Source organism: Eptatretus burgeri, chromosome 11 (assembly GCF_056783735.1).
Source record: "Eptatretus burgeri isolate ZD-2024b chromosome 11, Ebu_testis_v1, whole genome shotgun sequence".
In the NCBI taxonomy this organism is placed as follows: domain Eukaryota; kingdom Metazoa; phylum Chordata; class Myxini; order Myxiniformes; family Myxinidae; genus Eptatretus; species Eptatretus burgeri.
This window is the reverse complement of record NC_140971.1, coordinates 67,806,272-67,828,307: the sequence shown is the minus strand read 5'-3', so window position 1 is coordinate 67,828,307 and position 22,036 is coordinate 67,806,272. Positions and strand designations below refer to the sequence as shown.

General features: G+C 61.1%; 1 protein-coding gene across 1 annotated transcript in view; it reads right to left on the bottom strand.

Annotated features, from left to right (window-relative positions):
- Positions 1 to 20,594, bottom strand: part of RIDA (reactive intermediate imine deaminase A) — a 61,627-nt gene extending 41,033 nt beyond the window's left edge. Inside the window, exon 1 of the mRNA XM_085846763.1 lies at positions 20,392 to 20,594. Within this exon, the coding sequence (XP_085702889.1) occupies positions 20,392 to 20,456 (65 nt within the window). The 5' untranslated portion in view covers positions 20,457 to 20,594. The remainder of the gene's footprint in view (positions 1 to 20,391) is intronic.
- Between the last annotated feature and the right edge of the window lie 1,442 nt (positions 20,595 to 22,036).

Here is a 22,036-nt window from a genome sequence, read left to right as displayed (position 1 = left end):
CCAAATGTATTTCACAACTTTCAACACACAAAACTCGGTGGGCAATTTAGATCAGGTCAGGTTCCACCAATACAAAACAAGTGAAATCCTTCAATACAGCGCGTGTGGTGAATCAAATGAGTACACTAACGTTAAAATACGCAATTTATGCTTTTTCAGTTGAAAAACAATTAAAAAGCGTACTTAATATTTGAAATGTAAAAATCTTGTTATTATTGTGATAAGCACCTTTATATATATCAAACAGACGGAATGAAATCGTTCGATACAGCGCAGCCGGGGGCCGCAAAAGAATGATGTAAAAAAATAATAATCATAAAGTTAATGTACAGACAAACAAATGATGAGTAAAATGTAAGCTTTGCTGATGAAAAGATGAAAGCAAAGCTAAAATATTTGTTGAGCAAAACATTGAAACATAGTGGTTACACCAACTACATAATATTAGTTATATTGTTATTATATAAAATATAGACGAACACATTTTGAATTTAAGCATATTTAATTTTTGCATATTTTGAATGTACAGTACAAAGTTATGAAAATAATTCAAGATTTCCCTGGTTGAAAGAACCACTTATCACTTTGCCACCAATATCTGCCATAATTGTAAGTAAATTTCAACCACTAATGCATGACGAAACACTTGTTTATGGCTAATATTAAAGAGAATGATGGCATAAGAAGAACTGAGCTTTCAGCGTTCGGCGCGAAATGCCGTCTTTCATTCGTTCGTACTTGATAGGGGAGCGTTTCTTGGTTTTTTTTTTCCGTCAAGCAATAAATTCAATGGTTTTCACATATATAACACATTAGTTTCACAAATATCCATTGAAATACTCGGGTATTTCCGTCAATTGTCGCCATTTCCGTCTCGGTTACGCACTGCCAACTACCGGACGGCCGTCATTGGCTGTCACTTGAGGCGCATGGGTGGGGGTGGGGGGGGGACACCGGAGACATGGTAGACACTGGGGACATTTCAAACTCGTTGCAATTGTATACAGCGCACGTGCTGTAAAAACATGGGTCGACACCAGGGCAAGTCAGTTTTGGAGCTGAAAAAGGTAACCCGACTGAGTTCAACTCAGCCAGAGACAGTTTCTCCCTCCATTATTGATTCACCCACATCCAAACGCCAGAGCAGCTGTTAGCAAAGTCACTGTTGGGATGTATGTGAATGAACCAGCTCAGATTATATATAAAAGGAACTGGATCCCCACGATGGAGTTTAAGAAATGTCCCAATGGTAGAAAATGTCAAGGTTACCACACCTTCATGAATCTTCATTTCGGACAGCCAGTTGTACATATGGCAGCATGCATTGCAGGCACGGCAGCGTGTGGCAGGTAATGGTACAAACAGCCAGCCACGAGTCCTATCCTTTGTTTCCTGGCATATCCTCTGGTGTCCAGCACAACTACCCCAAACACTTTCATCAGCCAAACACTTTCATCAACCAAACACACAATGATTGAATACTGGAGCCTTTTGTACATTGTACTTGTAAATCATACACCAAACATGAGAACCAAAGTACCGGAACATCGTGAAATAACACTGAATGTTTTCTAAACTGCAACAGTCGTCGGGGAGTTCCAAATCCCATGCCTCATCACTGTGACAGTCATGAGTCAGATAACTCTGAAACCCAACGAGTCTATAAAAAGATCATGGACACCATCTACACAACAGCACTCAACTTTGGCCGGATCTTTGCACCCAGGGTCAGTTTACCGAACCTGTGAAATGACTGGATCAGATGGGGAAACCATGCCTGAGATTGCGCAATGGCTACTAGTTGGCCGAGCAAACCAATGCTGCACGTTACACTGTTTTATCGAATGGGCCAATTGATCATTTGAGCTAATTATCCTCATAAGCACTATCTCAGACCAACCCCAAGCACGATAAGTTAGCAAAAGGAAGCACCTTTTGTAGCAATGACTGCTATTAGTCTTTTAGGGTAGGTCTCTACAGCTTTGCACAGCAAGATGGTGAAGTCTGCCAATTCTTCATGAGAAAATTGCTCGAGTTATGTCAAGTTTGATGGAGATTGTCGATGGGCTGCAATCTTCAAGTCTCATATATTAATTTTCAATTGGGTTCAAGTCAGGACATTGGGCCACTCAAGAACATTTATTTTCTTCTCATTCAGCCACTCGTGTGGTTTTAGCTTTGTGCTTCGGATCATTGTTATGCTGAAATGTGAATCTCCGATAAAATTTCAAGATTCATGGCTGACTCGAGGAGGTTTTCATCGAGGATTCTCCTGCACTTTGCACTGTCCATTGTCCCTTCAATCGTGACAAGCTTGTCTCGTCTGACCACAAAACGTTTCTCCACATGTTTTGCAGTATCATTAACATATTTTCTCATAAACTCTATAAGAGCTTTAAGATGAGTCTTTTTCAATAATGGCTTCTTTCTTGCCACCTGTCCATCGAGGATAGCTTTGTGAAAGGAACGGATTATTGTTGATTGATGAACACTGACCCCCATCTCTGACTCAGAACCTTGCCGATCTTTCAAAGTCGTTGTTGGATTCACAGTAATATCCCAAACCAGTTTCCTGCTTGCCCGGATGCTGAGTTTGGATGGGCGACCTGATCTGGGTAGAGTCTGAGTGGTACGATACATCTTTTACTTCTTAATGATGGATTTCACCGCACTCAAAGGGATGATGAGTGACTTTGAAATCTTTTTATAACCCTCTCCTGAACGGTGCTTCTTCACCACTTTATGTCTGACTTCTTTCGAAAGCTCATCAGTCTTCAGATTTGCCAAATTGTTTGACCAAGTGAGTTGCATCTTAAAGCTCTTTAGAGAAGTAGGGGAGTTTAATATTTAAGATAAACCACTGATTACAATCAGTTGAAACCTATTACACCTATTTTGTAACATTTCAAACAAATAATTTGATCCTGAAGTGATTTCGGGTTAATTTGGCAAAGGGAGGGAATATTTATGCAACTATGAATCATCTGATTTTCTTTGTTAATCTAACTTATTCACATTTTATCTCCATTTTTTTTTGAAACTTTATCACTGTGGAAGAGTTTGTGAAGACATTATATGTTAAGTTTTATTTGAAAGCATCATGAAATAAGCTCAGGTGGCATCAAAATGTCAAAACTTTAGAGGGGGGTGAATACTTTTCCTGGTTACTGTATACATTCCACTAATCCCCGAAGGGGATAAACCCACCCTCAGAAGCCTTAAAGCAATGACCTCACACCTTTACATGAAATGGATCCAACCACCCAAAGGAAGAAAAGAGAGTGTGGGAAGAGGGGTAGAGAAATCGAGGGTGCGAGATATGAAGTGTGGAGTCTTCCGACACACGCCAATGCACCTTCTGCAACCTCGGTAGAGGCTGCAGTCACCCACTGCTCAGCTCTATATGTTAAGTTTTATTTGAAAGTTCTGTTGGGGCTCGCCTCCCTCTGGAATGCTGGGTCTGGGCATTCGCGCGAGGAAACGCTGGGTCCGGGCGTTCGCGCTCGGAAATCGCTGGGTCCGGGCGTTCGCGCTCGGAAATCGCTGGGTCCGGGCGTTCGCGCTTGGAAATCGCTGGGTCCGGGCGTTCGTGCTCGGAAATCTCTGGGTCCGGGCGTTCGCGCTCGGAAATCGCTGGGTCCGGGCGTTCGCGCTCGGAAATCGCTGGGTCCGGGCGTTCGCGCTCGGAAATCGCTGGGTCCGGGCGTTCGTGCTCGGAAATCGCTGGGTCCGAGCGTTCGCGCTCGGAAAATCGCTGGGTCCGGGCGTTCGCGCTAGGAAAATCGTTGGGTCCGGGCGTTCGCGCTCGGTAAAATCGCTGGGTCCGGGCGTTCGCGCTCGGAAATCGCTGGGTCCGGGCGTTCGCGCGCGGAAATCGCTGGGTCCGGGCGTTCGCGCGTGGAAATCGCTGGGTCCGGGCGTTCGCGCTCGGAAATCGCTGGGTCCGGGCGTTCGCGCACGGAAATCGCTGGGTCCGGGCGTTCGCGCTCGGAAATCGCTGGGTCCGGGCGGTTGCGCTCGGAAATCGCTGGGTCCAGGCGTTCGCGCTCGGAAATCGCTGGGTCCGGGAGTTCGCGCTCGGAAATCGCTGGGTCCGGGCGTTTGCGCTCGGAAATCGCTGGGTCCGGGCGTCCGCGCGAGGAAACGCTGGGACCGGGCGTTCGCGCGAGGAAACGCTGGGTCCGGGCGTTCGCGCGAGGAATCGCTGGGTCTGGGTGTTCGTGCGAGGAATCGCTGGGTCCGGGCGTTCGCGCGAAGAATCGCTGGGTCTGGGTGTTCGCGCGAGGAATCGCTGGGCCTGGGTGTTCGCGTGAGGAAATGCTGGGCCTGGGTGTTCACGTGAGGAAACGCTGGGTCCGGGCGTTCGCGCGAAGAATCGCTCGGTCTGGGCGTTCGCGCGAGGAATCGCTGTGTCTGGGCGTTCGCGCGAGGAAACGCTGGGTCCGAGCGTTCGCGCTCGGAAAATCGCTGGCTCCGGGCGTTCGCGCTCGGAAAATCGCTGGGTCCGGGCGTTCGCGCTCGGAAAATCGCTGGGTCCGGACGAATTGCGCTCGGAAATCGCTGGGTCCGGGCGTTCGCGCTCGGAAATCGCTGGGTCCGGGCGTTCGCGCTCGGAAATCCCTGGGTCCGGGCGAAATCGCTGGGTCCGGGCGTTCGCGCTCGGAAATCGCTGGGTCCGGGCGTTCGCGCTCGGAAATCCCTGGGTCCGGGCGTTCGCGCTCGGAAATCGCTGGGTCCGGGCGTTCGCGCTCGGAAATCGCTGGGTCCGGGCGTTCGCGCTCGGAAATCGCTGGGTCCGGGCGTTCGCGCTCGGAAATCGCTGGGTCCGGGCGTTCGCGCTCGGAAATCGCTGGGTCCGGGCGTTCGTGCTCGGAAATCGCTGGGTCCGGGCGTTCGCGCTCGGAAATCCCTGGGTCCGGGCGTTCGCGCTCGGAAATCGCTGGGTCCGGGCGTTCGTGCTCGGAAATCGCTGGGTCCGGGCGTTCGCGCTCGGAAATCGCTGGGTCCGGGCGTTCGCGCTCGGAAATCGCTGGGTCCGGGCGTTCGCGCTCGGAAATCGCTGGGTCCGGGCGTTCGCGCTCGGAAATCGCTGGGTCCGGGCGTTCGCGCTCGGAAACGCTGGGTTCGGGCATTCGCGTGAGGAAACGCTGGGCCTGGGTGTTCACGTGAGGAAACGCTGGGTCCGGGTGTTCGCGCGAAGAATCGCTGGGTCTGGGCGTTCGCGCGAGGAATCACTGTGTCAGGGCGTTCGCGCGAGGAAACGCTGGGTCCGGGCGTTCGCGCGAGGAAACGCTGGGTCCGGGCGTTCGCGCGAGGAATTGCTGGGTCTGGGCATTCGCGCGAGGAATCGCTGGGTCTGGGTGTTCGCGCGAGGAAACGCTGGGCCTGGGCGTTCGCGCTCGGAAACGCTGGGTCCGGGCGTTCGCGCTCGGAAATCGCTGGGTCCGGGCGTTTGCGCTCGGAAATCGCTGGGTCCGGGCGTTCACGTGAGGAATCGCTGGGTCCGGGCGTTCGCACGAGGAAATGCTGGGCCTGGGTGTTCACGTGAGGAAACGCTGGGTCCGGGCGTTCGCGCGAAGAATCGCTGGGTCTGGGCGTTCGCGCGAGGAATCACTGTGTCAGGGCGTTCGCGCGAGGAAACGCTGGGTCCGGGCGTTCGCGCGAGGAATTGCTGGGTCTGGGCATTCGCGCGAGGAATCGCTGGGTCTGGGTGTTCGCGCGAGGAAACGCTGGGCCTGGGCGTTCGCGCTCGGAAACGCTGGGTCCGGGCGTTCGCGCTCGGAAATCGCTGGGTCCGGGCGTTTGCGCGCGGAAATCGCTGGGTCTGGGCGTTCACGTGAGGAATCGCTGGGTCTGGGTGTTCGCGCGAGGAATCGCTGGGTCTGGGTGTTCGCGCGAGGAAACGCTGGGCCTGGGCGTTCGCGCTCGGAAACGCTGGGTCCGGGCGTTCGCGCTCGGAAATCGCTGGGTCCGGGCGTTTGCGCGCGGAAATCGCTGGGTCCGGGCGTTCACGTGAGGAATCGCTGGGTCTGGGTGTTAGCGCGAGGAAACGCTGGGCCTGGGTGTTCGCGTGAGGAAACGCTGGGTCCGGGCGTTCGCGCGAGGAATCGCTAGGTCTGGGTGTTCGCGCGAGGAATCGCTGGGTCTGGGTGTTCGCGCTCGGAAATCGCTGGGTCCGGGCGTTCGCGCTCGGAAATCGCTGGGTCCGGGCGTTCGCGCTCGGAAATCGCTGGGTCCGGGCGTTCGCGCGAGGAATCGCTGGGTCTGGGTGTTCGCGCGAGGAATCGCTGGGTCTGGGTGTTCGCGCTCGGAAATCGCTGGGTCCGGGCGTTCGCGCTCGGAAATCGCTGGGTCCGGGCGTTCGCGCTCGGAAATCGCTGGGTCCGGGCGTTCGCGCTCGGAAATCGCTGGGTCCGGGCGTTCGCGCTCGGAAATCGCTGGGTCCAGGCGTTTGCGCGCGGAAATCGCTGGGTCCGGGCGTTCACGTGAGGAATCGCTGGGTCCGGGCGTTCGCACGAGGAAATGCTGGGCCTGGGTGTTCACGTGAGGAAACGCTGGGTCCGGGCGTTCGCGCGAAGAATCGCTGGGTCTGGGCGTTCGCGCGAGGAATCACTGTGTCAGGGCGTTCGCGCGAGGAAACGCTGGGTCCGGGCGTTCGCGCGAGGAATTGCTGGGTCTGGGCATTCGCGCGAGGAATCGCTGGGTCTGGGTGTTCGCGCGAGGAAATGCTGGGCCTGGGTGTTCACGTGAGGAAACGCTGGGTCCGGGCGTTCGCGCGAAGAATCGCTGGGTCTGGGCGTTCGCGCGAGGAATCACTGTGTCAGGGCGTTCGCGCGAGGAAACGCTGGGTCCGGGCGTTCGCGCGAGGAATTGCTGGGTCTGGGCATTCGCGCGAGGAATCGCTGGGTCCGGGCGTTCGCGCTCGGAAATCCCTGGGTCCGGGCGTTCGCGCTCGGAAATCGCTGGGTCCGGGCGTTCGCGCTCGGAAATCGCTGGGTCCGGGCGTTCGCGCTCGGAAATCGCTGGGTCCGGGCGTTCGCGCTCGGAAATCGCTGGGTCCGGGCGTTCGCGCTCGGAAATCGCTGGGTCCGGGCGTTCGTGCTCGGAAATCGCTGGGTCCGGGCGTTCGCGCTCGGAAATCCCTGGGTCCGGGCGTTCGTGCTCGGAAATCGCTGGGTCCGGGCGTTCGTGCTCGGAAATCGCTGGGTCCGGGCGTTCGCGCTCGGAAATCGCTGGGTCCGGGCGTTCGCGCTCGGAAATCGCTGGGTCCGGGCGTTCGTGCTCGGAAATCGCTGGGTCCGGGCGTTCGCGCTCGGAAATCGCTGGGTCCGGGCGTTCGCGCTCGGAAACGATGGGTTCGGGCGTTCGCGTGAGGAAACGCTGGGCCTGGGTGTTCACGTGAGGAAACGCTGGGTCCGGGCGTTCGCGCGAAGAATCGCTGTGTCTGGGCGTTCGCGCGAGGAATCGCTGGGTCTAGGCGCTCGCGCGAGGAATCGCTGGGTCTGGGCGTTCGCGCGAGGAATCGCTGGGTCTGGGCGCTCGCGCGAGGAATCGCTGGGTCTGGGCGTTCGCGCGAGGAATCGCTGGGTCTGGGCGTTCGCGCGAGGAATCGCTGGGTCTGGGCGTTCGCGCGAGGAAACGCTGGGTCCGGGCGTTCGCGCTCGGAAATCGCTGGGTCCGGGCGTTCGCGCTCGGAAATCGCTGGGTCCGGGCGTTCACGTGAGGAATCGCTGGGTCCGGGCGTTCGCACGAGGAAATGCTGGGCCTGGGTGTTCACGTGAGGAAACGCTGGGTCCGGGCGTTCGCGCGAAGAATCGCTGGGTCTGGGCGTTCGCGCGAGGAATCACTGTGTCAGGGCGTTCGCGCGAGGAAACGCTGGGTCCGGGCGTTCGCGCGAGGAATTGCTGGGTCTGGGCATTCGCGCGAGGAATCGCTGGGTCTGGGTGTTCGCGCGAGGAAACGCTGGGCCTGGGCGTTCGCGCTCGGAAACGCTGGGTCCGGGCGTTCGCGCTCGGAAATCGCTGGGTCCGGGCGTTTGCGCGCGGAAATCGCTGGGTCTGGGCGTTCACGTGAGGAATCGCTGGGTCTGGGTGTTCGCGCGAGGAATCGCTGGGTCTGGGTGTTCGCGCGAGGAAACGCTGGGCCTGGGCGTTCGCGCTCGGAAACGCTGGGTCCGGGCGTTCGCGCTCGGAAATCGCTGGGTCCGGGCGTTTGCGCGCGGAAATCGCTGGGTCCGGGCGTTCACGTGAGGAATCGCTGGGTCTGGGTGTTAGCGCGAGGAAACGCTGGGCCTGGGTGTTCGCGTGAGGAAACGCTGGGTCCGGGCGTTTGCGCGCGGAAATCGCTGGGTCCGGGCGTTCACGTGAGGAATCGCTGGGTCTGGGTGTTAGCGCGAGGAAACGCTGGGCCTGGGTGTTCGCGTGAGGAAACGCTGGGTCCGGGCGTTCGCGCGAGGAATCGCTAGGTCTGGGTGTTCGCGCGAGGAAATCGCTGGGTCCGGGCGTTCGCGCTCGGAAATCGCTGGGTCCGGGCGTTTGCGCGCGGAAATCGCTGGGTCCGGGCGTTCACGTGAGGAATCGCTGGGTCTGGGTGTTAGCGCGAGGAAACGCTGGGCCTGGGTGTTCGCGTGAGGAAACGCTGGGTCCGGGCGTTCGCGCGAGGAATCGCTAGGTCTGGGTGTTCGCGCGAGGAATCGCTGGGTCTGGGTGTTCGCGCTCGGAAATCGCTGGGTCCGGGCGTTCGCGCTCGGAAATCGCTGGGTCCGGGCGTTCGCGCTCGGAAATCGCTGGGTCCGGGCGTTCGCGCGAGGAATCGCTGGGTCTGGGTGTTCGCGCGAGGAATCGCTGGGTCTGGGTGTTCGCGCTCGGAAATCGCTGGGTCCGGGCGTTCGCGCTCGGAAATCGCTGGGTCCGGGCGTTCGCGCTCGGAAATCGCTGGGTCCGGGCGTTCGCGCTCGGAAATCGCTGGGTCCGGGCGTTCGCGCTCGGAAATCGCTGGGTCCAGGCGTTTGCGCGCGGAAATCGCTGGGTCCGGGCGTTCACGTGAGGAATCGCTGGGTCTGGGTGTTAGCGCGAGGAAACGCTGGGCCTGGGTGTTCGCGTGAGGAAACGCTGGGTCCGGGCGTTCGCGCGAGGAATCGCTAGGTCTGGGTGTTCGCGCGAGGAATCGCTGGGTCTGGGTGTTCGCGCTCGGAAATCGCTGGGTCCGGGCGTTCGCGCTCGGAAATCGCTGGGTCCGGGCGTTCGCGCTCGGAAATCGCTGGGTCCGGGCGTTCGCGCGAGGAATCGCTGGGTCTGGGTGTTCGCGCGAGGAATCGCTGGGTCTGGGTGTTCGCGCTCGGAAATCGCTGGGTCCGGGCGTTCGCGCTCGGAAATCGCTGGGTCCGGGCGTTCGCGCTCGGAAATCGCTGGGTCCGGGCGTTCGCGCTCGGAAATCGCTGGGTCCGGGCGTTCGCGCTCGGAAATCGCTGGGTCCGGGCGTTCGCGCTCGGAAATCCCTGGGTCCGGGCGTTCGCGCGCGGAAATCGCTGGGTCCGGGCGTTCGCGCTCGGAAATCGCTGGGTCCGGGCATTCGCGCTCGGCAATCGCTGGGTCCGGGCGTTCGCGCGAGGAAACGCTGGGCCTGGGCGTTCGCGCTCGGAAACGCTGGGTCCGGGCGTTCGCGCTCGGAAACGCTGGGTCCGGGCGTTCGCGCTCGGAAATCGCTGGGTCCGGGCGTTCGCGCTCGGAAATCGCTGGGTCCGGGCGTTCACGTGAGGAATCGCTGGGTCTGGGTGTTCGCGCGAGGAAATCGCTGGGTCCGGGCGTTCGCGCTCGGAAATCGCTGGGTCCGGGCGTTCGCGCTCGGAAATCCCTGGGTCCGGGCGTTCGCGCTCGGAAATCGCTGGGTCCGGGCGTTCGCGCTCGGAAATCGCTGGGTCCGGGCGTTCGCGCTCGGAAATCCCTGGGTCCGGGCGTTCGCGCTCGGAAATTGCTGGGTCCGGGCGTTCGCGCTCGGAAATCGCTGGGTCCGGGCGTTCGCGCTCGGAAATCGCTGGGTCCGGGCGTTCGCGCTCGGAAATCGCTGGGTCCGGGCGTTCGCGCTCGGAAATCGCTGGGTCCGGGCGTTCGTGCTCGGAAATCGCTGGGTCCGGGCGTTCGCGTTCGGAAATCCCTGGGTCCGGGCGTTCGCGCTCGGAAATCGCTGGGTCCGGGCGTTCGTGCTCGGAAATCGCTGGGTCCGGGCGTTCGCGCTCGGAAATCGCTGGGTCCGGGCGTTCGCGCTCGGAAATCGCTGGGTCCGGGCGTTCGCGCTCGGAAATCGCTGGGTCCGGGCGTTCGCGCTCGGAAATCGCTGGGTCCGGGCGTTCGCGCTCGGAAACGCTGGGTTCGGGCATTCGCGTGAGGAAACGCTGGGCCTGGGTGTTCACGTGAGGAAACGCTGGGTCCGGGTGTTCGCGCGAAGAATCGCTGGGTCTGGGCGTTCGCGCGAGGAATCACTGTGTCAGGGCGTTCGCGCGAGGAAACGCTGGGTCCGGGCGTTCGCGCGAGGAAACGCTGGGTCCGGGCGTTCGCGCGAGGAATTGCTGGGTCTGGGCATTCGCGCGAGGAATCGCTGGGTCTGGGTGTTCGCGCGAGGAAACGCTGGGCCTGGGCGTTCGCGCTCGGAAACGCTGGGTCCGGGCGTTCGCGCTCGGAAATCGCTGGGTCCGGGCGTTTGCGCTCGGAAATCGCTGGGTCCGGGCGTTCACGTGAGGAATCGCTGGGTCCGGGCGTTCACACGAGGAAATGCTGGGCCCGGGTGTTCACGTGAGGAAACGCTGGGTCCGGGCGTTCGCGCGAAGAATCGCTGGGTCTGGGCGTTCGCGCGAGGAATCACTGTGTCAGGGCGTTCGCGCGAGGAAACGCTGGGTCCGGGCGTTCGCGCGAGGAATTGCTGGGTCTGGGCATTCGCGCGAGGAATCGCTGGGTCTGGGTGTTCGCGCGAGGAAACGCTGGGCCTGGGCGTTCGCGCTCGGAAACGCTGGGTCCGGGCGTTCGCGCTCGGAAATCGCTGGGTCCGGGCGTTTGCGCGCGGAAATCGCTGGGTCCGGGCGTTCACGTGAGGAATCGCTGGGTCTGGGTGTTCGCGCGAGGAATCGCTGGGTCTGGGTGTTCGCGCGAGGAAACGCTGGGCCTGGGCGTTCGCGCTCGGAAACGCTGGGTCCGGGCGTTCGCGCTCGGAAATCGCTGGGTCCGGGCGTTTGCGCGCGGAAATCGCTGGGTCCGGGCGTTCACGTGAGGAATCGCTGGGTCTGGGTGTTAGCGCGAGGAAACGCTGGGCCTGGGTGTTCGCGTGAGGAAACGCTGGGTCCGGGCGTTCGCGCGAGGAATCGCTAGGTCTGGGTGTTCACGCGAGGAATCGCTGGGTCTGGGTGTTCGCGCGAGGAATCGCTGGGTCTGGGCGTTCGCGCTCGGAAATTGCTGGGTCCGGGCGTTCGCGCTCGGAAATCGCTGGGTCCGGGCGTTCGCGCGAGGAATCGCTGGGTCTGGGTGTTCGCGCGAGGAATCGCTGGGTCTGGGTGTTCGCGCTCGGAAATCGCTGGGTCCGGGCGTTCGCGCTCGGAAATCGCTGGGTCCGGGCGTTCGCGCTCGGAAATCGCTGGGTCCGGGCGTTCGCGCTCGGAAATCGCTGGGTCCGGGCGTTCGCGCTCGGAAATCGCTGGGTCCGGGCGTTCGCGCTCGGAAATCGCTGGGTCCGGGCGTTCGCGCTCGGAAATCGCTGGGTCCGGGCGTTCGCGCTCGGAAATCCCTGGGTCCGGGCGTTCGCGCTCGGAAATCGCTGGGTCCGGGCGTTCGCGCTCGGAAATCGCTGGGTCCGGGCGTTCGCGCTCGGAAATCGCTGGGTCCGGGCGTTCGCGCTCGGAAAATCGCTGGGTCCGGGCGTTCGCGCTCGGAAATCGCTGGGTCCGGGCGTTCGCGCTCGGAAATCGCTGGGTCCGGGCGTTCGCGCTCGGAAATCGCTGGGTCCGGGCGTTCGCGCTCGGAAATCGCTGGGTCCGGGCGTTCGCGCTCGGAAATCGCTGGGTCCGGGCGTTCGCGCTCGGAAATCGCTGGGTCCGGGCGTTCGCGCTCGGAAAATCGCTGGGTCCGGGCGTTCGCGCTCGGAAATCGCTGGGTCCGGGCGTTCGCGCTCGGAAATCGCTGGGTCCGGGCGTTCGCGCTCGGAAAATCGCTGGGTCCGGGCGTTCGCGCTCGGAAATCGCTGGGTCCGGGCGTTCGCGCTCGGAAATCGCTGGGTCCGGGCGTTCGCGCTCGGAAATCGCTGGGTCCGGGCGTTCGCGCTCGGAAATCGCTGGGTCCGGGCGTTCGCGCTCGGAAATCGCTGGGTCCGGGCGTTCGCGCTCGGAAATCGCTGGGTCCGGGCGTTCGCGCTCGGAAATCGCTGGGTCCGGGCGTTCGCACTCGGAAATCGCTGGGTCCGGGCGTTCGCGCTCGGAAATCGCTGGGTCCGGGCGTTCGCGCTCGGAAATCGCTGGGTCCGGGCGTTCGCGCTCGGAAATCGCTGGGTCCGGGCGTTCGCGCTCGGAAATCGCTGGGTCTGGGCGTTCGCGCTCGGAAATCGCTGGGTCCGGGCGTTCGCGCTCGGAAATCGCTGGGTCCGGGCGTTCGCGCTCGGAAATCGCTGGGTCCGGGCGTTCGCGCGCGGAAATCGCTGGGTCCGGGCGTTCGCGCTCGGAAATCGCTGGGTCCGGGCATTCGCGCTCGGCAATCGCTGGGTCCGGGCGTTCGCGCGAGGAAACGCTGGGCCTGGGCGTTCGCGCTCGGAAACGCTGGGTCCGGGCGTTCGCGCTCGGAAACGCTGGGTCCGGGCGTTCGCGCTCGGAAATCGCTGGGTCCGGGCGTTCGCGCTCGGAAATCGCTGGGTCCGGGCGTTCACGTGAGGAATCGCTGGGTCTGGGTGTTCGCGCGAGGAAACGCTGGGCCTGGGTGTTCACGTGAGGAAACGCTGGGTCCGGGCATTCGCGCGAGGAATCGCTGGGTCCGGGCATTCGCGCGAGGAATCGCTGGGTCCGGGCATTCGCGCGAGGAATCGCTGGGTCCGGGCATTCGCGCGAGGAATCGCTAGGTCTGGGTGTTCGCGCGAGGAATCGCTGGGTCCGGGCGTTCGCGCTCGGAAATCGCTGGGTCCGGGCGTTCGCGCTCGGAAATCGCTGGGTCCGGGCGTTCGCGCGAGGAATCGCTAGGTCCGGGTGTTCGCGCGAGGAATCGCTGGGTCCGGGCGTTCGCGCTCGGAAATCGCTGGGTCCGGGCGTTCGCGCTCGGAAATCGCTGCGTCCGGGCGTTCGCGCTCGGAAATCGCTGGGTCCGGGCGTTCGCGCTCGGAATTCGCTGGGTCCGGGCGTTCGCGCTCGGAAATCGCTGGGTCCGGGCGTTCGCGCTCGGAAATCGCTGGGTCCGGGCGTTCGCGCTCGGAAATCGCTGGGTCCGGGCGTTCGCGCTCGGAAATCGCTGGGTCCGGGCGTTCGCGCTCGGAAATCGCTGGGTCCGGGCGTTCGCGCTCGGAAAATCGCTGGGTCCGGGCGTTCGCGCTCGGAAAATCGCTGGGTCCGGGCGTTCGCGCTCGGAAAATTGCTGGGTCCGGGCGTTCGCGCTCGGAAATCACTGGGTCTGGGCGTTCGCGCTCGGAAATCGCTGGGTCCGGGCGTTCACGCTCGGAAATCGCTGGGTCCGGGCGTTCACGCTCGGAAATCGCTGGGTCCGGGCGTTCGCGCTCGGAAATCGCTGGGTCCGGGCGTTCGTGCTCGGAAATCGCTGGGTCCGGGCGTTCGCGCTCGGAAATCGCTGGGTCCGGGCGTTCGCGCTCGGAAATCCCTGGGTCCGGGCGTTCGCGCTCGGAAATCGCTGGGTCCGGGCGTTCGCGCTCGGAAATCGCTGGGTCCGGGCGTTCGCGCTCGGAAATCCCTGGGTCCGGGCGTTCGCGCTCGAAAATCGCTGGGTCCGGGCGTTCGCGCTCGGAAATCGCTGGGTCCGGGCGTTCGCGCTCGGAAATCGCTGGGTCCGGGCGTTCGCGCTCGGAAATCGCTGGGTCCGGGCGTTCGCGCTCGGAAATCGCTGGGTCCGGGCGTTCGCGCTCGGAAATCGCTGGGTCCGGGCGTTCGCGCTCGGAAATCGCTGGGTCCGGGCGTTCGCGCTCGGAAATCCCTGGGTCCGGGCGTTCGCGCTCGGAAATCGCTGGGTCCGGGCGTTCGCGCTCGGAAATCGCTGGGTCCGGGCGTTCGCGCTCGGAAATCGCTGGGTCCGGGCGTTCGCGCTCGGAAAATCGCTGGGTCCGGGCGTTCGCGCTCGGAAAATCGCTGGGTCCGGGCGTTCGCGCTCGGAAAATCGTTGGGTGGGGGCGTTCGCGCTCGGAAAATCGTTGGGTGGGGGCGTTCGCGCTCGGAAATCGCTGGGTCCGGGCGTTCGCGCTCGGAAATCGCTGGGTCCGGGCGTTCGCGCTCGGAAATCGCTGGGTCCGGGCGTTCGCGCGCGGAAATCGCTGGGTCCGGGCGTTCGCGCTCGGAAATCGCTGGGTCCGGGCGTTCGCGCTCGGCAATCGCTGGGTCCGGGCGTTCGCGCGAGGAAACGCTGGGCCTGGGCGTTCGCGCTCGGAAACGCTGGGTCCGGGCGTTCGCGCTCGGAAACGCTGGGTCCGGGCGTTCGCGCTCGGAAATCGCTGGGTCCGGGCGTTCGCGCTCGGAAATCGCTGGGTCCGGGCGTTCACGTGAGGAATCGCTGGGTCTGGGTGTTCGCGCGAGGAAACGCTGGGCCTGGGTGTTCACGTGAGGAAACGCTGGGTCCGGGCATTCGCGCGAGGAATCGCTGGGTCCGGGCATTCGCGCTCGGAATCGCTGGGTCCGGGCATTCGCGCGAGGAATCGCTGGGTCCGGGCATTCGCGCGAGGAATCGCTAGGTCTGGGTGTTCGCGCGAGGAATCGCTGGGTCCGGGCGTTCGCGCTCGGAAATCGCTGGGTCCGGGCGTTCGCGCTCGGAAATCGCTGGGTCCGGGCGTTCGCGCGAGGAATCGCTAGGTCCGGGTGTTCGCGCGAGGAATCGCTGGGTCCGGGCGTTCGCGCTCGGAAATCGCTGGGTCCGGGCGTTCGCGCTCGGAAATCGCTGCGTCCGGGCGTTCGCGCTCGGAAATCGCTGGGTCCGGGCGTTCGCGCTCGGAATTCGCTGGGTCCGGGCGTTCGCGCTCGGAATTCGCTGGGTCCGGGCGTTCGCGCTCGGAAATCGCTGGGTCCGGGCGTTCGCGCTCGGAAATCGCTGGGTCCGGGCGTTCGCGCTCGGAAATCGCTGGGTCCGGGCGTTCGCGCTCGGAAATCGCTGGGTCCGGGCGTTCGCGCTCGGAAAATCGCTGGGTCCGGGCGTTCGCGCTCGGAAAATCGCTGGGTCCGGGCGTTCGCGCTCGGAAAATTGCTGGGTCCGGGCGTTCGCGCTCGGAAATCCCTGGGTCCGGGCGTTCGCGCTCGGAAATCGCTGGGTCCGGGCGTTCGCGCTCGGAAATCGCTGGGTCCGGGCGTTCGCGCTCGGAAATCGCTGGGTCCGGGCGTTCGCGCTCGGAAATCGCTGGGTCCGGGCGTTCGCGCTCGGAAATCGCTGGGTCCGGGCGTTCGCGCTCGGAAATCGCTGGGTCCGGGCGTTCGCGCTCGGAAATCGCTGGGTCCGGGCGTTCGCGCTCGGAAATCGCTGGGTCCGGGCGTTCGCGCTCGGAAATCGCTGGGTCCGGGCGTTCGCGCTCGGAAATCGCTGGGTCCGGGCGTTCGCGCGCGGAAATCGCTGGGTCCGGGCGTTCGCGCTCGGAAATCGCTGGGTCCGGGCGTTCGCGCTCGGCAATCGCTGGGTCCGGGCGTTCGCGCGAGGAAACGCTGGGCCTGGGCGTTCGCGCTCGGAAACGCTGGGTCCGGGCGTTCGCGCTCGGAAACGCTGGGTCCGGGCGTTCGCGCTCGGAAATCGCTGGGTCCGGGCGTTCGCGCTCGGAAATCGCTGGGTCCGGGCGTTCACGTGAGGAATCGCTGGGTCTGGGTGTTCGCGCGAGGAAACGCTGGGCCTGGGTGTTCACGTGAGGAAACGCTGGGTCCGGGCATTCGCGCGAGGAATCGCTGGGTCCGGGCATTCGCGCTCGGAATCGCTGGGTCCGGGCATTCGCGCGAGGAATCGCTGGGTCCGGGCATTCGCGCGAGGAATCGCTAGGTCTGGGTGTTCGCGCGAGGAATCGCTGGGTCCGGGCGTTCGCGCTCGGAAATCGCTGGGTCCGGGCGTTCGCGCTCGGAAATCGCTGGGTCCGGGCGTTCGCGCGAGGAATCGCTAGGTCCGGGTGTTCGCGCGAGGAATCGCTGGGTCCGGGCGTTCGCGCTCGGAAATCGCTGGGTCCGGGCGTTCGCGCTCGGGAAATCGCTGCGTCCGGGCGTTCGCGCTCGGAAATCGCTGGGTCCGGGCGTTCGGCGCTCGGGAATTCGCTGGGTCCGGGCGGTCACGCTCGGAATCCGCTGGGTCCGGGCGTTCGCGCTCGGAAATCGCTGGGTCCGGGCGTTCGCGCTCGGAAATCGCTGGGTCCGGGCGTTCGCGCTCGGAAATCGCTGGGTCCGGGCGTTCGCGCTCGGAAAATTGCTGGGTCCGGGCGTTCGCGCTCGGAAATCGCTGGGTCTGGGCGTTCGCGATCGGAGATGGCTGGGTGCGGGGGTTCGCGCTCGGAAATCGCTGGGTCCGGGCGTTCGCGCTCGGAAATCGCTGGGTCCGGGCGTTCGCGCTCGGAAATCGCTGGGTCCGGGCGTTCACGCTCGGAAATCGCTGGGTCCGGGCGTTCGCGCTCGGAAATCGCTGGGTCCGGGCGTTCGCGCTCGGAAATCGCTGGGTCCGGGCGTTCGCGCTCGGAAATCGCTGGGTCCGGGCGTTCGCGCTCGGAAATCGCTGGGTCCGGGCGTTCGCGCTCGGAAATCCCTGGGTCCGGGCGTTCGCGCTCGGAAATCGCTGGGTCCGGGCGTTCGCGCTCGGAAATCGCTGGGTCCGGGCGTTCGCACTCGGAAATCCCTGGGTCCGGGCGTTCGCGCTCGGAAATCGCTGGGTCCGGGCGTTCGCGCTCGAGTCGCTGGAGTCAGGCGTTCGCGCTCGGAAAATTGCTGGGTCCGGGCGTTCGCGCTCGGAAATCGCTGGGTCTGGGCGTTCGCGCTCGGGAAATCGCTGGGTCCGGGCGTTCGTGCTCGGAAATCGCTGGGTCCGGGCGTTCGCGCTCGGGAAATCGCTGGGTCCGGGCGTTCGGCGCTCGGGAAATCGCTGGGTCCGGGCGTTCGCGCTCGGAAAATCGCTGGGTCCGGGCGTTCGCGCTCGGAAAATCGCTGGGTCCGGGCGTTCGCGCTCGGAAAATCGTTGGGTGGGGGCGTTCGCGCTCGGAAAATCGTTGGGTGGGGGCGTTCGCGCTCGGAAATCGCTGGGTCCGGGCGTTCGCGCTCGGAAATCGCTGGGTCCGGGCGTTCGCGCTCGGAAATCGCTGGGTCCGGGCGTTCGCGCTCGGAAATCGCTGGGTCCGGGCGTTCGCGCTCGGAAATCGCTGGGTCCGGGCGTTCGCGCTCGGAAATCGCTGGGTCCGGGCGTTCGCGCTCGGAAATCGCTGGGTCCGGGCGTTCGCGCTCGGAAACGCTGGGTTCGGGCATTCGCGTGAGGAAACGCTGGGCCTGGGTGTTCACGTGAGGAAACGCTGGGTCCGGGCGTTCGCGCGAAGAATCGCTGGGTCTGGGCGTTCGCGCGAGGAATCACTGTGTCAGGGCGTTCGCGCGAGGAAACGCTGGGTCCGGGCGTTCGCGCGAGGAATTGCTGGGTCTGGGCATTCGCGCGAGGAATCGCTGGGTCTGGGTGTTCGCGCGAGGAAACGCTGGGCCTGGGCGTTCGCGCTCGGAAACGCTGGGTCCGGGCGTTCGCGCTCGGAAATCGCTGGGTCCGGGCGTTCACGTGAGGAATCGCTGGGTCCGGGCGTTCGCACGAGGAAATGCTGGGCCTGGGTGTTCACGTGAGGAAACGCTGGGTCCTGGCGTTCGCGCGAGGAATCGCTGGGTCTGGGTGTTCGCGCGAGGAATCGCTGGGTCTGGGTGTTCGCGCGAGGAAACGCTGGGCCTGGTTGTTCGCGCGAGGAATCGCTGGGCCTGGGTGTTCACGTGAGGAAACGCTGGGTCCGGGCGTTCGCGCAAGGAATCGCTGGGTCTGGGTGTTCGCGCGAGGAAACGCTGGGCCTGGGTGTTCGCGCGAGGAATCGCTGGGCCTGGGTGTTCACGTGAAGAAACGCTGGGCCTGGGTGTTCTCGCGAGGAATCGCTGGGTCTGGGTGTTCGCGCGAGGAAACGCTGGGCCTGGGTGTTCACGTGAGGAAACGCTGGGTCCGGGCATTCGCGCGAGGAATCGCTGGGTCCGGGCATTCGCGCGAGGAATCGCTGGGTCCGGGTATTCGCGCGAGGAATCGCTTGGTCTGGGTGTTTGCGCGAGGAATCGCTAGGTCTGGGTGTTCGCGCGAGGAATCGCTGGGTCTGGGTGTTCGCGCGAGGAATCGCTGGGTCCGGGCATTCGCGCGAGGAATCGCTGGGTCCGGGCATTCGCGCGAGGAATCGCTGGGTCCGGGCGTTCGCGCGAGGAATCGCTGGGTCCGGGCGTTCGCGCGAGGAATCGCTGGGTCTGGGCGTTCGCGCGAGGAATCGCTGGGTCTGGGCGTTCGCGCGAGGAATCGCTGGGTCTGGGCGTTCGCGCGAGGAATCGCTGGGTCTGGGCGTTCGCGCGAGGAATCGCTGGGTCTGGGCGTTCGCGCGAGGAATCGCTGGGTCCGGGCGTTCGCGCGAGGAATCGCTGGGTCCGGGCATTCGCGCGAGGAATCGCTGGGTCCGGGCGTTCGCGCGAGGAATCGCTGGGTCTGGGTGTTCGCGCGAGGAATCGCCAGGTCTGGGTGTTCGCGCGAGGAATCGCTGGGTCTGGGCGTTCGCGCGAGGAATCGCTGGGTCTGGGTGTTCGCGCGAGGAATCGCTGGGTCTGGGTGTTCGCGCGAGGAATCGCTGGGTCCGGGTGTTCGCGCGAGGAAACGCTGGGTGTTCTGGAGTTCAATGGGATGGCCTGTGTGGCTTTGCAGGAATATTGTGAGGCATTTACGAGGTGAGGTGGTGACTTTGGGCAGCGTGGTGATAACCAAATTAAGTGAAGGCACGCCTGGTGTGAGGTGTGCGTTGTGTGAAAAGCCATGAAAAGTCCAAAACAAAGAAATAGAAAGATGGGAAGAATGTCAAGGAATGAAAGAAAACAAGTCGGAAAGTGAAGAAATGTCGGAGTAAAGTCGATGTGTATGTGGAAGAGGTGCGGACAGAGAAGAGGGGCGAGTTGTTGGAATGAAGCGGAAGCAAGCCCTGTCCATTCGCATCTCTTTTAAGCTCCATGAGTTCCCAATCTTTATTCCTTCCCCATCATCCCCCACCGCTTCTTCATACTCGGTGCCCTCCATCAGTGCAGGACTTGCGCGGTTTCGTGTCCCAACCCAATAACAGTGCCTGATGGCAGAGTGGCTCCGCAGAGGTCACTTTTCCAGGAAGGAGGACAGCTCTCAACTGTCTTGGCAGCCAGCACCCACCTATCAACTGTGATGGATGGCTTCCATTCGGGTTCCTGTCTTGATCTGGCGTTAATCTCCGCTAATAAGGAGCTCGGTGCATGTCGATGTCGGGTTGTGAGTTCAAGTGTGTTTGGTATGAAATGTTGTGAGAAGTGAAAGTTAAAGGTGGAAAGAACATGAACCAAGTCTTCCTCACATTCACAGATTCATCTATCCCCATGATCACGATGTAAACTTCATTGCTAAACAGAATGTCACGGCATAACTAGTTTTAATCCAACGTCCAAGCGAGGGGACAGGGGGGGGGGGTCGAGGAGGACGGAAGCGAGGGGAGTGTGGAGGACAGAGGTGATGGGGGAGGGGGTTCGTTCGAGTAGCACAGAGGCAATTAGGGGGTGGGTTCGAGGGGGACAGAGACAATTAGGGGTGGGTTCGAGGGGGACAGAGGTGATTGGGGGGTGGTTCGAGAAGGACAGAGGTGTCTGGGGGGGGCTTTGAGGACAGAGGAGAGGTGATGGGGGGGTTCAAGGTGATGGCGGGGGGTGGTGGCGATGCGTTCACGATTGAGGTGAGATAGAGGAGGTGGGAGGCGGAGGAGGAGGTTTTGAGGACGAGGGGGAGGGGTATGGGGGAAGGGGTTGAGGCGGAGTTAATGGGTTGGAAGAAGGGAGTTGCGTAGAAAAGTGTTCGAAACATTCTGTCCGTATTCGGATGGCGGTAGAGAAGGAAATCATAAACCAGCAAAGGCCACGCAGAGAAATATGGGGATGAGAACCATCAGATGCTTGGAATCAAAACACGTGGCTCGACACTGCACCTGTATGGGCCGATGGCTGCCGGAGCCCGGCTCGTATTAATGATTCTCCGCACAATCGCCGCCATTTCTCGGGCTATTCCTGCCTCGTTCAACTTGCGTTCGGAATCTGTGAGGAAGAGGAGGAGGAGGAGGAGTAACGAAAGAAGACCTCCTTACCCCTACCCCACAACGGTAAGCACATATCAATTCGTGGAAGGGGACGTGGTTGTAACTCCAGCCAATCAATAACGGAGGGTTGGCTTCAAGTTCCGCCAATCAGTCATGGGGGTGTTTCAAGGTCCAAAGTGCAAAGGTTGTTGGGATCCGGGATCACGTGATGGCAGCAGGGAGTGGTGGTGTCCTAACAGAAACACGTGGAATGTAAACCGATCACTAATACTCTCTCGCTCTCTTACATATGTAGTCCACAATGCATTGCGCGGCCACGAATTTAGTGTTCCTCACCGCCGATTGCGGTGTATAGTTATAGTTATAGTTATAGTTATAGTTATAGTTATAGTTATCGGAACAGAGCCGAGACGCATCGGAAGCTGTGCAAGTGCTCCAGAATATAATCATCCTCAGATCGTTCTGTCGGTGGTAATTAATATTGTAAAAGTTTTGGTTTTTGAAGGACGTTAAACTTGGTGTCCCGTCTCCCGGAATTAGGCGGTGGACGTGAAAGATTCCGCAGCGACCTTCACGAACAGTGGGCAAGCTATCGCCGGCACCCTAAACAAATTGTTTCCTCAACGGCACAAATATCGCAGCGTCAATCGTTAATATGAAGACGATATTCATTAGTAACGTCAAACGTGTGTTTTTATTGGAATTTAAACACCTGGGCAATTACACCTGTAACTAGAAGCCCACTCGGTGGTATCACGAAAGGACGGATCTGGATTCGGACCTGAACCCAAATAGAATCGGCTCGTTCTCATCACCTCACCAACTCGTCCACAACTTTTTGAAACATCATGATGTTCCGTACGGTATATATCGTTTTCGGCCTCATCTGTCAATGGTGAAAAATGACAAGGAAAAAAATTAATAAATAATAAAATCTCGGATCCGATTCCGGATCTTCACCAAAATCGAATCAATTCGTCCTTGTGTCGCACACCCAACCTTGTCCACCAAGTTTCGTCCGAATCCACATATAACGTTTTGGGATATCGTGCTCACGGACAAACAAATAGACAAACAAGAAAGATGTGCACAGCATGCCACTTGCACAATCCAAATATACAATAGTTGCCATGGAAACAACAATTTGGTAGTTTTGAAAATTTGACCGGTCGAGTGTTTTCTATGATTGAATGTTGTGCAGAATAAATTTGGTTGATACATTTTTTTTTAATTGTGGCCCAGATGTTCTACATGTTTTGGATCGCACTGACATTGAACTTTGACTAATTTTCACCAGAAGTGCTCTAAAGGTCTACAGGATTAAAAGGTAGAATATGTGGCCAAACGTGTGTGAACACCCGTTCATCCAACATCTCATTCCACAATCATGGGCATTAAAATGGAGTTGGTCCCCCCCCCCCTTTGCTGCTATAATAGCCTTCAGTCTTCTGGGAAGGCTTTCCACAAGATATTGGAATATTGCTGCAGAGATTTGCTTCCACTCAGCCACAAGAGCATTAGTGAGGGTCAGGCACTG